Raw genomic sequence first — 13617 nt, 5'->3', positions numbered from 1 at the left:
GGCTAAATTTTATGTCGCCTTTGGCTTACTTTCAAAAGTAATCACTTCAGACCTAAGGCAAGAGTGATATCTCCTACCCTGGCAATCTCCTGGAGGGGAGGGAGGGGAGAGGCAAATTGAGGTGGCAGAAAGAGAGAGGGGAAAGGAGTAGCTCCACTCACTGTGGGTTGGGGCCCTGCTCACAATCAGCATACAGTCCTACCCTGAGGGAATGTAGCTCTCAAAATATTGCCCACTCCTGACTTCTACAAGTCTAGGCCAAGGGGTCCTCATACCAAGTGGGCCACAAGAGTACTTCCACACAAAACCCATGGGGCACACACTGCCTTGTGGGGGGGGGCCATGAGGCCAAAATCTGACATCCCCCCCAGCCCTCATGAGGAGCTGGGCTTTGCAAAGGAGGCATAAGGCTCTGGCTGGGTCCTAGAGCTCTTCTACCATCTTCCCAAAGCTGGAAAAGTGCTAAATAGGAGAGGAGAGGACTCTAGGACCCTGTCAGAGCCCTCACTCCTCCTTCCCAAAGCCCAGTGCTTTGCTTACCTGGCTTGGGAAGGCAGCCTCATGGGCGTAACCAGGATTTTTGTGGGGGGGGGCAGCCAAAGTTGTTGAGCTTCTTTTAGGAGATCACCCTAAGTTATTGAATTTTCTTGGGGAAATCATGGGTAAAAATACCCCCATTGTGGGGAGCAAGCTTTCATGGGGGGGTAGGCATCTGCTGGGGGGGTGCAGAACCCCAATTAATTGAGCACTTTCAATGCTTTCCAATAATTTTGGGGTGCACTCATGGGCAGCATGAGGGCTGTGGGGGGTATCAGTTGTTGCTGAGGGCCACAAAAAAGGCCGCATGTGTTGGACCACCCTGGTCTAGCCTGCCTCTGGAGGTACTTAATTTTTTCCACAATATCTCCAGTTTGGGGGCCAGAGAGGGGAGTGCTTTCAAATAATAATTCACCAACATGAAATCTATACTTGCCTGCACCCTAACACTTTCTGAACTTCTGAATTAGCCAGCACCAAGCACAGTTAAACTTGGAAGTTAGGTCAGGAGAAGACAATATAATTGGGGTGTTAAACCTTACTGGTATTTCATGGAGCTTCTCTTTCAAATATTTATCCTGACTTGTTCCCCCCCAACTTGTTTAGCACCTCCCTTTTAACACTGGCTCCCTTACAACACAAGCCTCAAACTGATACCTTTTAGTGAATGTGTTCACATGCAGGGATTCCATAAAAATGACAACAAATTGATGCTTCTAGACAGATAATGTGGGGCCTTTTTGCTGATGGAACCCTGAATCAGGATATCCATCCAATTCTGACTCAGGATACTCAAATTCTAAGTCAGGATAGCTGCCAATATGAATTTATACATTCCTCCCTTCCAATTCATTATCAAGCACCTGCTTATCTTAAAGACTGGCTGAAGAGGGGGGGAAATCAAACACCAAATCAACCACTCCAGATCAGGCCACATGGCATCTGTCCAAAAGACTTCCCAAGCCTCCAAATCTGAATAATATTTTTGGTTGGTTGGAAGTAGTCTGTTTGCAGAACAACATAGGAAAATCTTGTCCCAGCAGCAAACAAAGCAAGACATTTGAGTCCTGCAGTTCTCTCTGCAGGCAAAACAGTCTCCCTCAAAGCACATGCAATCTCCAAAACTACAAGGTACTTAAAATGCAGTGTCATCAGCACTGCTGAATCGAAACCTCGCAGTATTTATCATTACAGTGGCAAATGCAAATATATACAGCTGCATGATTTGACTTTATACTCGATCTGCTTTTTTAAAAAAGGTTTTAAAATACAACACAGGAGCTCAAAAGGACATGTTTTCTCCCCTGGAATCTAGTAGATATTATTTTCTCCCTCCCCCCCCATCTAATTAAAAGAAATACACAGGGTATCCAGTAAAAGGACAAGCAAGTAGCAAATATTAAGAGCAGTGAGGGGGGGTCTTTCCCAGCAGTTCCATTATATTAAGGGAAAAGGAAGGCAACCCCCTCTTTAGTGCCCCCCCCTCGTACTGAAAGCAGACAATTACGTTGCAACCCCCCTGTCCCCTCCCAATAACCCTGAAGTTACTTATGCTCATGCCCTAAAGTCAAAGTGCATTGCACCCAATTTCCAGAAGGCTATGGATTCTCAAGTCACACGCCAAGGCATATTGTGATGTTAGCATATTCATTAGCTAGACTCAGCAAAGCATCCTTAATAGGCCAAGGTGCACTTAAAGAGGGGGGAAACACCAACCAGCCAATAGCACAAATAACTGCAACTTACTGCTATTTGAAAGGCAGCATAGGAAACAAAACAACAGCAATGCATCTAAATAGTACAAACCCTTCTCACTGGGGCAAATCCACACTGGGACATGTACCAGCTTGGCAAGGGTTCCTCCTTATGTTCCACCCCCCTTTTTTTCCTTCGTTCCTCTCCTTCTCTCTGGATGCCACCCACACTGTCTGGCAGTCTCCGAATGCAGCCAGGTGTCCTTCTGATAAGAAACAGGAAGTAGTGCCAAGCCCCCCCCCCTTTGCCACACAGAGGGTCACCTGCCTAACTCCTCCCTATTCCTTAAATCCTCTCTCGGCCAGGTCAGGTCAGAGACTCAAGCAACTCCTTCCCTTGCTGGAACAAAGAGGCAAGAGGCAATTCCAAGCCCTTCTTCCAAAATAAAATAGCTGAGTAAGAAAGCTGGTCTCTCTCTCTCTCATGCGCAACACACACATCATGCAGCTTCTCTACAAGCACCAGTGGTGACATATTTGGGAGGAAGGGGCCAGGACATGCATCCCAAACCCAGGAGAGCCACAGCTGTCCCTTTTGCAGCAACTGTGTGCAAATTGCCTTCTATGGGAAAGGGGAAAAAAAAAAGCCAAATCCATCCCTCTCCCAGCGAGGGAAGTGACTCACCGCCTGCTCGACGTAACTAATAATTCCCATTGAAATTAACACTTCCCTTGCCATTCTCCTCCGCAGAGCCGGGAAGATATAAGGAGGGGGGGGGGCATCAACTTACGGAAGTGTAGTTGCTCTTCTGGCTCCGGATCTCCTGCTCCTGGAACTGCAGCCCCGCCAGGTGCTTCTCCAGGGCTTCCCAGTCCATGGTGGGCAGCGGGGGCTCCTGCTCTTGCCAAGCCGTGCCCCCTCCTCCTCCTCCCCCCAAGGAGTTCTCCAAGGGGTGGAAGGCTACCAGCGAGCCCCCGTTGCTCAGCCTGCCCATGCCGCCCCCGGGCTGCTCTTTCTGGAGGCGGGGGGCTTTGCCGTAGCCGCCGCCGCCGCCCCCTTTGTGCCCAGTCCTGCGGCTAGAGGGCACCACGTTGGCATTGTGCCGGAGGTCCAGCGGGTGGTGCGGCTGGCGGTGCTGGCGCTGGGGATGCTGAGGAGCCGGGTGGCCGTGGGGAGCCGGGGGTGGCATAGCAGGGGTGGCGGTGGCGGTGATGGTGGGGAGGGCGAGGCGGGCGCTCCTCGCCTCCTCCAGCTCTTGCGCTAAACTCCTCCTGGCAGGGGCGGTTCGGGCACAGCGGCGGGCATCGTCCCTGTCCTCCGCCCACGCATCAGTCACCTTCCTCTGGTACACCTGGAAGTCCTCCTCCCCCTCTTCTTCCTCCTCCTCTTCCTCGTCTTCCTCCTCCTCCTCCTCCGAGTCCTCCAAAGCAGCCAAGTCCAGGCTGGTGGGCGAGGGGGAAGATTTGCATTCCGAGCAAGGGGTCACTTTGCTGGAACTCGATTCCGAGCTGGAGCGGCTGCTGCAAGGGTCGCTGCCTAGATCCATGCCATCCTAGAGGACAGAACAAGAGAGAGCGTTAGGAAAAGACCTATAGCCTAGCTCTCCTTTCCTGCCTTGGCTGCTGCTGTTGGAAGAACATCCCCGCCAGGCACTGAAAGAACCAGACAGACGGTTTCCCTCTCTCCAGATGCTGCCAGACTCTTAAAGGGAAAAGCGGGCGAAGGAAGGGAATCTTGGGGGGGGGGGGAGAAGCTAAGGGGGTGGGTGGGGAGGGGAGATCTCCGGCACTTCCCCGAAGTTTCCCACCCCACCTAGGCAGGGCATCCGCTTTGCGAGGAGAGGGCAGGGAGAGGTCTCCCAAGCAGGGGCGGTCCCTCTTGAGCCCCACCTAACGAGGAGGAAGGGGGCGCGCAGCAGCACCGGCAGCGCTCCGCCTGGAGAGCTCAGGCGCCGCCGCCGCCGCCAACAGTTTCCTCTCCAGCACCGGCCGGGAGTCCCTCCTTGCCCTGCGACGGCTCCGGAAAGTTCCCGGCTCCCTCGCGCGCCCACTTGCGAATACAGAGCGCGAGCTACGCCGGTAGCGCGAGGGAAGGGGGGGAAAGGAGGGAGTCTGGGAGCCCCACGCAGCCGGCGTAAAACTGGAGGGGGGGAAAAAGTGAATGAGACAATGCCGGCCCCACACCGCCCCCTACGGTACAGCCGGAGAGATCCTGGTGGCCGAAAAGGAGCCAAAAGCGTGGCCCCGGCAGGAGCTGAGCCACGCTTCCCCCGAATTCTTTTCAGGGGGTGCCGCGCAGTTATGTCTCCTCCTTCGCACATGTAGAAGCAGCAGGGTTTTATTGGAGGGGAGGGGGAGTTTGGCACTTCGCAGGGGAAGCCTGAGTTTGAATTTGAAAAGTGGTGCAGCAGAGCAGAATTGCCAGATGCGATTGGCACGTGGCACCATCAGCCTCCACGGCATCTTCATGGATTGGGGTTTGAGTGGGGTGGCCGTGGGGGGGACGGGACACACATGACCCATTGGGCTGCAACATGTAAAAGAGGCCGAGAAGCCGGACCCTGTTCCATTTCCCACTCTTGAGCGAATGGCGGATTGAGATTAACTGGGTGCTTGTTTCCACATGATGATGATGATGATGATGATGATAAATAAAAATACATTAAAATGTCACACATTAAAAACTTCCCTGAACAGGGCTGCCTTCAGATGTCTCCTAAATGTCAGGTACAGTGGTACCTCGGGTTAAGTACTTAATTCGTTCCGGAGGTCTGTTCTTAACCTGAAACTGTTCTTAACCTGAAGCACCACTTCAGCTAATGGGGCCTCCTGCTGCTGCCGCGCCACCGGAGCACAATTTCTGTTCTCATCCTGAAGCAAAGTTCTTAACCTGAGGTACTATTTCTGGGTTAGCGGAGTCTGTAACCTGAAGTGTATGTAAACTGAAGCGTATGCAACCCGAGGTACCACTGTAGTTGTTTATCTCTTTGACATCTGATGGAAGGGCGTTCCACAGGGTGGGTGCCACTACTGAGAAGGCCCTCTGCCTGGTTCCCTGTAGCTTTGCTTCTCGCAATGAGGGAACCGCCAGAAAGCCCTCGGCGCTGGACCTCAGCATCCGGGCAGAACGGACATGAGGGGTAAAAGTGTCCCCTCCTAGCAAGACCTTTAAGCTTCCTCTGAGAGCTGCAACCTCAGCACAATGGCTGTTCATCTGAGTTTCTAAAATAATTTACAGTGCAATCTAAGGCGTATTTACTCAGAAATGATGGAGCAATCCTATAGCAAGATCTACTGGAATGAGCCGCTTTAGGATGTAGTGGATCTCCAGCTAAGTTTGCTTAAACCTTCAGCTTGAACATCTATTCAAAAGCAGTTCCATTGAATTCAATGGGGCTTTCTCTTGAACAAATGGACCGCAGTCTTCAACATAGAAGTAAGCCTCCAGTTCAGTAGGGCTTCCTCCCATTACATTATATTTTATTTTTTCATGTTGATATGTTTTTTTATTAGAGTTTTTCATAATACAATAAAGTCCAGGGTTTGTACATTTTAGTAAAAATGGCAAATTATTTTTGTGCTTCCTTGGTCAAGATTTTTAGCAAGCCACAGAAAGCCCTCTACGCTTCACAGGTGTTAGCTCCTCAGTGCAAAGATAAATGGAAAAAAGTAGCCTGCAAAGGTTGTTTTTAAATATACAAATCAATTTTTAACACACCTATCCAGAACTCTAGGCATCCTGCCAGGTTTTTTATTTATTTTTTAAAGTAAATCCATAGCATAAGAAAAATGCCACCATATAACCTGGCACTCATAATAATAAAGCACTTCAAACAAGTCAATACAGGGGAAGCATTTCAACTTCTTCCAAAATAACGATAACAGTGGATAAATAAATAAATAAAATCCCAGGAAGGGGGGAAAATGTCACATTCATATATTCTCACAATGAAGCCAAAGTTCTTCCCCTCTCCACAATCCCTCTTTCCTTGCAAAACAGCCTGAGGAAATGGATGAGCTTTGCAACATGCCCAGAAGGTCAACAGATTCAGACTTCTTATAAATCAAGACAAGTCGCACCAAAGACATCTTTGTTGATTCACAAAACAGCTGTATAACTCAGAAACAAGTCCCAACAGGTAGACAAACTTGTAACATTCAGGAGTGTACAGATAAAACCTAACACTTTGATCTCCATCAGAAACTAGCTAGTACTCACTAGACTATTTTCACACACTCAGTAAGGGGAGGTCATGGTAAGCAACAGAAATGCGATACAGCTTCTACAGACCATGATGGTCAATGCAATGCACAACCTTAGCATCAAAATGTACTTTTAAAAAAAATAGTATATTTTTCAGTATACAGTGGTACCTTGGTTTAAGAACAGTCCTGTTTATGAACGATTCGGTTTAAGAACTCTGCAAAACCAGAAATAGTGTCTCAGTTTGCAAACTTTACCTCGGTTTAAGAACAGAATCCGAATGGTGGAAGGGCACCGGCGGCAGGAAGCCTCATTAGGGAAAGCGTGCCTCAGTTTAAGAACAGTTTTGGTTTAAGAATGGACTTCCAGAAAGGATTAAGTTCATAAACCGAGGTACCACTGTACTGACATAAACATGTTTCTCCGAAATAGTAATAATGTTTTGCTTGGAATTTAAAACCTCAGTATGCACAGACTTAGTTGTGGGGAAACCCAGCCAGTTGTTGTTGTTGTTGTTTAGCAGCATTTTGTACTCAGATGGGGACATCTACTAGGGTGCAATTCTATAGATGTTTACTTAGGAGGAATCCCACATTGAATACAGTGGGACTGACTTTTTAGTAAACATACTGGATTGCATTGTTTGCTTCAAAAATAAGTGTACCCAATTTATTTTACGTGCATCCTGCCTTTTTCCAATCAGAAAATGTAGGGGGTGTATAGGTAAATTTCCCAGGTGATTCCCCTATCTAGGCATTGACCAGAACTAGATTTGCCTGGCTTTTGCAAAGTTGCCTTATCCTGTACCTTCAGCCCATGCCCAACTTCAATAGTGGAAAGATACTGATTAGCATCTTCAAAAGCAACAAACCAACTAGTTATATCTTAAATGGTTAGCTAAAATGTATAAAGCAAAATCAAATGCATGCTGGAAATCTAAAGAGAAAGAGGGCACCTTCTATCATATGTGGTGGACTTGTAAAGTAGTAAAAGAATTTTAGGAGATGATATATAATGAATCGGGGGAAAATGTTTAAAATAACCTTTTCGAAGACACCAGAAGCTTTTCTTTTAGGAATTGTAGGTGTCAAAGTTCCAAGTGACCAGAAGAGACTATTTCTGTACGTGACTACTGCTGCCCGGACACTATTAGCTCAGAGAGGGAAAGAAGGTACAGTCCCTACCAGGGAAGAATGGCAGATTAAACTGATGGACTATGCAGAAATGGCAAAACTGACCAGAAGAATTGGGAATCAGGAAGACCAAAATTTCAATAAGGAATGGGGAAAATACATAATTTATTAAAACAACAACATTGTAAACAATTAATATTGTTGGTAGGATTGGAATGATACTTGTAGTTAAAAGTTGGACTGTGGTTTTATTGACGAATTATTAGAATTGAATAAACAGAGAAGATGCAGGAGAAAAAATTAACATAAGGACCCACAAAAGGGGAGGAAAGAAGTCCAAGGGGAATTATAGATATTGTCTTATTGGCTCTCTTTGTGGTTGTTTGTAAATCAGAAAACCCAAAAATAAACTTCTTATTTTTTTAAAAAAAATCTTAAATGGTTGCCAGACTTGCATCTTGATTATACCTACCATCAAAATATTGGCTATAAATATTTATAGCTGAATGGTGCACCACATCCTGAAAATACAGCTGATACTTTCTGACAAGTCCATCAGAGACAGCTTCTGCTTTGCACTTCTTTAGCCCCACTCATAAACACAGTTTGGATCTGGTGTACTCTACACTGGCTTAACTTAACTTCCCATAATTAGGACTGCTCCTTTAACTTACTTTCAGGAAAATATTTATAGGACTGCTGCCTAAACGGAGCTGCTTTAAAGGCTGGTTTAGCATAATGGCTAACAGCATATATCAGTGCTTGTTTACTCAGAAGGAAGTAGCCCAAACAAGCATTTGGGCACACACTTTTTTAAATTCTACAGCATATATCTTTGCACTGATAGTGTTGCTGCTGCATCCCCCTTAAGGCAGGCCATGACCAGTTCTCTGAAGACCAGTTCTCTGGTAAATGTGCTTAGGACTGCATGGTGGTTTGAAAATGGCGGCAAAAGGTTCTCATACACTCACAGCCATACCAGAGGAAGAGAGGGAAGGTGGGAATGTATGAGCAGAGGCTTCTTCACATAACACTAAACCCAGACCCTCCAAGTGTCCCTATTTTCCAGGGACATCCCTGATTTAGAGAAGCCGCCCCGGTTTCTGATTTGATCCCGAAACACCCCACTTTTCCTCAAAGGTAAAGGGACCCCTGACCATTAGGTCCAGTCGTGGCCGACTCTGGGGTTGCGGTGCTCATCTCGCCTTATTGGCCGAGGGAGCTGGCGTACAGCTTCCGGGTCATGTGGCCAGCGTGACTAAACCGCTTCTGGCAAACCAGAGCAGCACACGAAAACGCCGTTTACCTTCCTGCCGGAGCAGTACCTATTTATCTACTTGCACTTTGACGTGCTTTCAAACTGCTAGGTGGGCAGGAGCTGGGACCGAACAATGGGAGCTCACCCCATTGCAGGGATTCGAACCGCCAACCTTCTGATCGGTAAACCCTAGGCTCTGTGGTTTAACCCACAGCATCACCCACGTCCCTTTCACTTTTCCTTAGAATGTCCCTATTTTCATTGGATAAATGTTTGAGGGTATGGAGTTACATGACTCCTGAGCCGTCTGAAGGCAATCCTGTATAGGGAAGGTTTTTTAAAATGTTTAATGTTTTATTGTGGTTTTTATATATGTTGGAAGGTGCCCAGAGTGGCTGGGGCAACCCAGTAAGATGTGTGGGGTATAAATAGTAAAATTATCACTATGGAATGGGATGTCCCTGTTTTCATTGGGGAAATGTCAGAGGGTATGTAAACCATTGCTTAGCATTACATACAAACCAATGTGAAGTGGTTTGAACACTTGAAATGTACAATATGAGGACTAAATATTAATATTATTGCTATTAAACATTTCTGAAAAATATATTCATGGTTTTGAAAAACCAATTAAAATACAAAGAATTAACCCACTCCTCAATTTCCCATGCTACAACGTTTATTGGTTTTTTTAAAACGCAGACTCCCTTCACAAGGGAGTGTGATAGTGTCTTTAGATCGCCTGTAGTTTTCAAGAGTAGGCTTTGAAGGAATTATAACTCCAGGGATACTGAGTGCCAACTGCACCAGAGGATGTATATTAATACACGTAGGGTAAAGGTAAAGGTGCCCCTGCCCGTACGGGCCAGTCTTGACAGACTCTAGGGTTGTGTGCTCATCTCACTCTAGAGGCCGGGAGCCAGCGCTGTCCGCAGACACTTCCGGGTCACGTGGCCAGCATGACGAAGCTGCTCTGGCGACCCAGAGCAGCACACGGAAACGCTGTTTACCTTCCCGCTAGTAAGCGGTCCCTATTTATCTACTTGCACCTGGGGGTGCTTTTGAACTGCTAGGTTGGCAGGCGCTGGGACCGAGCAGCGGGAGCGCACCCCGCTGCAGGGATTCGAACCGCCGACCATGCGATCGGCAAGTCCTAGGCGCTGAGGTTTTACCCACAGTGCCACCCGCGTCCCATCATTAATACAGGTACATCCACATAATTATCAGTTTGCACTAACTTGATGATTTAGCCAATTTTTTTTAATTGCAACTAATTACCAGTAGCCTATAAATAATATCTCGGTTAAAAAGCTAATCTGTTTTATTATATCCTGGTTCACTGAAGCCTGCTCTATAATACAAATTTGAGGCCTTCAAAGAACAGTGTTACAAAGGAAGGCTTTCCGTAGCGTCGACTTAATCATCTTTCCGTTTCAGCAACACTTTCAAATTTTAATTTGCAGAAATGAAAAGGATGTGTGTTAACAGGCAGAGCTCGCAAAGTTTATAATACTGATATTTATCTTTGAAATAATCAAAGTTCATTATGGGCTCTTAGAATTGGATTGTTACAAGAACTTCTGGGATAGCAAAGGGATGTTTCTGAATGCAATCTAAAGCATGAGCTATAGCAGCACTCAGACCTCAGTGCCTGTCCCAGGCAAAAATGGTCCTGAGTGGGAGATCCAGAAAGTTTGCCTGAAAATAAATAAATAAATAAAGGAGGCTGTGAGGTGGAGAAGTGAAAGGCAGATTTGTGTGCTCCTTTTCTTATTTGTCTTGACGTTAGCATCCAAGGACAGCAGTTTTAGACAGGGGCACAGGCCTTCTGAGCGCGTACCTCTTTTATGGTCCTATAAAGTCAAACGATTTCAAGACACTGCAGCTCAAAAATCATTTGGAGAACATTATGCTAGTAATTACATGATCCTCTGTAGCTGTTTATAACATGTTAAGCAATTAATGGCTATCAGCACACACTTATGGGCTCTGGGAACCAGCTTAGCTGCAATTTGTGCCATGCAGTTTAGAGGGTGTTATTTTATTTCTCAGTGTTCTGTTCCTAGACTCATAGCAGATTAAAAAAGAAAAGAAGAAAGAAAACCCTGCTTACTGTGTCTAGAATGCAAAGTTAAAATATATTAAACATAACCCTCAAAGTCCTCAATAACTGAATGTTAAAATAAATATATTATACAGTGCCATAGTACTTGGGAAATAATGAAAGCCATCAGATTGCATTTCTCTTTAAAATAATACATCCCTAGCTCTTAGCAATACAAGAACAGAGAAAGTGGGTTTCCCTATCACCCACACTTGTTCATCTTGCCCCACAGGTTTACACTTTCCAAATGTGGTCCACAGTGGCGTAGCGTGGGTTGTCAGCACCCGGGGCAAGGCAAGTAATTTGCGCCCCCTAACCCGTGGATTTGCGCCCCCTAACCCGTGGATTTGTGCCCCCTAACCCGTGGATTTGCCCTAACCCCCAGATGTTGCGCCCGGTGCGCCCGGCCCCCCCTGCACCCCCCACGCTACGCCACTGGTGGTCCAAACTACTGAACTCTCAAAACACTTGCCCAAGTTTCTACCCCAAGTTTAGACTCTCTCCCCGCAAAAAGGGAGAGAGACAAATTCTTTCATTCTCCTGAATTCCATTCCATACATCTCGTGCCATACAAAGTAAACAAGCATGCAAACTGAGTACAATATAAACTTCCCTGGTTAAGCCGTTATCTGTCGGCCAAACAAGGGCAGAATCGAAGGCCAAGTATCTGCCTGGTAGTACAAAGCCTCTCATCCCTTAGTACTACTTTGGAAGAGGAAACAAGATTCACGCGTGCTCAGGATTGGGACCCTGCTGACATGCGGGAAGGGGGTGAGGAAGCATGACCACTACAAAGCTGATAAGCTGGTGCCCGTCTATTGCTTACACAACACCCTATCTCGCTCAGCACTGTGACTCTTTGGGTGTTATTGGACTACAACTCCCATCAGCCCAAGCCAGCATGGCCCAATGGCCAGGGATGATGGGAGTTGCAGCTCAGCAACATCTAAAGGGCTGCAGGTGCCCCATACCTGCTTTAGCTGAATAGCTCCCCTGACCTCTTGAAAAACTCATTTACTTACTTACTTACGGACTTATTTCATAAAATGTATCTACCGCTTGATTACAGAACAAACCTCAAAGCAGTTTCCAGAAAGGATAAAACAATACAATTATCGCTAAAATATTCACAACCGTAATTTAAAGCACAAGGAAGTTAAAACCGTAATAGAATGGACTAAGACAAATGAAGACTCATACAAACTTTCTAAACATCCTAAAGTTTACAGTTCAGCATGCAAGTGGTGTACAAGGGTAGGGAGAGAGGGCAAATGAGACAGGGCTGGGATTTTCTCTCTCTCCAAAGGACAATGATTTAAACGAGTTTTGCAACATAAATACTGTGCCTATTCAGTGTGGAGCTTGATGGTGAAAATAAAGGAATTACAGTGAAGTGTTGAATCAATTTGAAAGTAAAAATGCCTTGCTTGAAGAGAGATGGTACTTGATGTTGTAAAATAATTGTACTTTTGCATCTGTAGTGTTTCCAGCGCGTCAGCATAATGAAAACCAAAGCACCCAGGGTAGCTGTTAATACTCAAGAAACAAGGTTGCATTTTGCCAATTGTTCATAAATCAGTTACTCTCTTTGAAGTGAGCTACTATATTATATATATATAGAAACAATTTATATCCAGAACTTTGGCTAATGTTAACACTGTTCGGGAAGATAAGTGGACTCTAATCATTCCCCACCCCACAATTTCATTATTCAAATAGCATCTATTTCTTTGACCCATAGAGATGCCGTGGGAAACAATAGGTTTTTGTTCTGACAGATAGTTTTTGTTCTGTCGTGGAGGATGACGTAACCAGTGACAGGGCCCCCCTCCCCCCGCTTGGAAAATTAACGGCCTCATGATGCATCCGATACTCAGTTCAAGAAGAAAGGGGTCTCTGTTAATCAAGAAACGTCCTTTGTATGTCAGGAGTCGCAACAATTCTTCCAAGCTCCATTATTCAGCAACAGCAACAATGCATTTCAGTGCATGCAGCTGACACCTTGTCCTTCCCCCCCAATCTCAGATGGGTAGTTAATGCAACATCTTGCAATTCTGGCACTGCTGTATCAGAAACTCTGCACTACTGAATATAGTTGCTAGTATTATGGAACACAGGAAGCTGGCTTGCAGTGCGTCACACCACAGGGCTCTCCAGGGTATCAGACAGCAGCTTTCCCCAGTCCAGCCTGAACGTGTAGGGCAGGGGTCAGCAACCTTTTTCAGCCGTGGGCTGGTCCACTGTCCCTCAGACCATGTGGGGGACCAGACTATATTTTTTTTGGGGGGGAAATGAACGAATTCCTGTGCCCCACAAATAACCCAGAGATGCATTTTAAATAAAAGGACACATTCTACTCAGGTAAAAACACCAGGCAGGCCCCACAAATAACCCAGAGATGCATTTTAAATATAAGCACACATTCTATTCATGTAAAAACATGCTGATTCCCAGATCGTCTGCAGGCAGGATTGAGAAGGCGATTGGGCCACATCCGGCCCCCGGGCCTTAGGTTGTCTACCCCTGATGTAGGGTGTTGAACTGTGACCACCGCAGAGCAATAGTGGAGGGAAGGAGTTGCCTTCAAGCTTGTGGGCTTCCCAGAGGCATCTGGCTGGCTGCTGTGGGTGGGGGTGGGGGGGCAGGATGCTGAACCACATGGACATTGGGTTTTAGCCACCCGAGCT

The 13617-nt window shown here is 46.4% G+C and overlaps 1 protein-coding gene across 6 annotated transcripts in view; it reads right to left on the bottom strand.

Annotated features, from left to right (window-relative positions):
* Positions 1-13617, bottom strand: part of SCHIP1 (schwannomin interacting protein 1) — a 394604-nt gene that overhangs the window by 96731 nt on the left and 284256 nt on the right. For 3 of the 6 annotated variants that reach the window (XM_053390390.1, XM_053390392.1, XM_053390393.1), the window contains one exon: positions 3023-3784. In XM_053390390.1, the coding sequence (XP_053246365.1) occupies positions 3023-3784 (762 nt within the window). Of the gene's footprint in view, positions 1-2343; positions 2392-3022; positions 3785-4044; positions 4287-13617 lie in introns of those variants that run through there. The other 3 variants (XM_053390395.1, XM_053390394.1, XM_053390397.1) reach the window with 3 other exon arrangements.

The sequence above is a fragment of the Podarcis raffonei genome, chromosome 5 (genome assembly GCF_027172205.1).
Source record: "Podarcis raffonei isolate rPodRaf1 chromosome 5, rPodRaf1.pri, whole genome shotgun sequence".
Taxonomy (NCBI): Eukaryota; Metazoa; Chordata; class Lepidosauria; order Squamata; family Lacertidae; genus Podarcis; species Podarcis raffonei.
The sequence above is the reverse complement of the archived record's forward strand: the minus strand, read 5'-3'. Positions and strand labels throughout refer to the sequence as shown.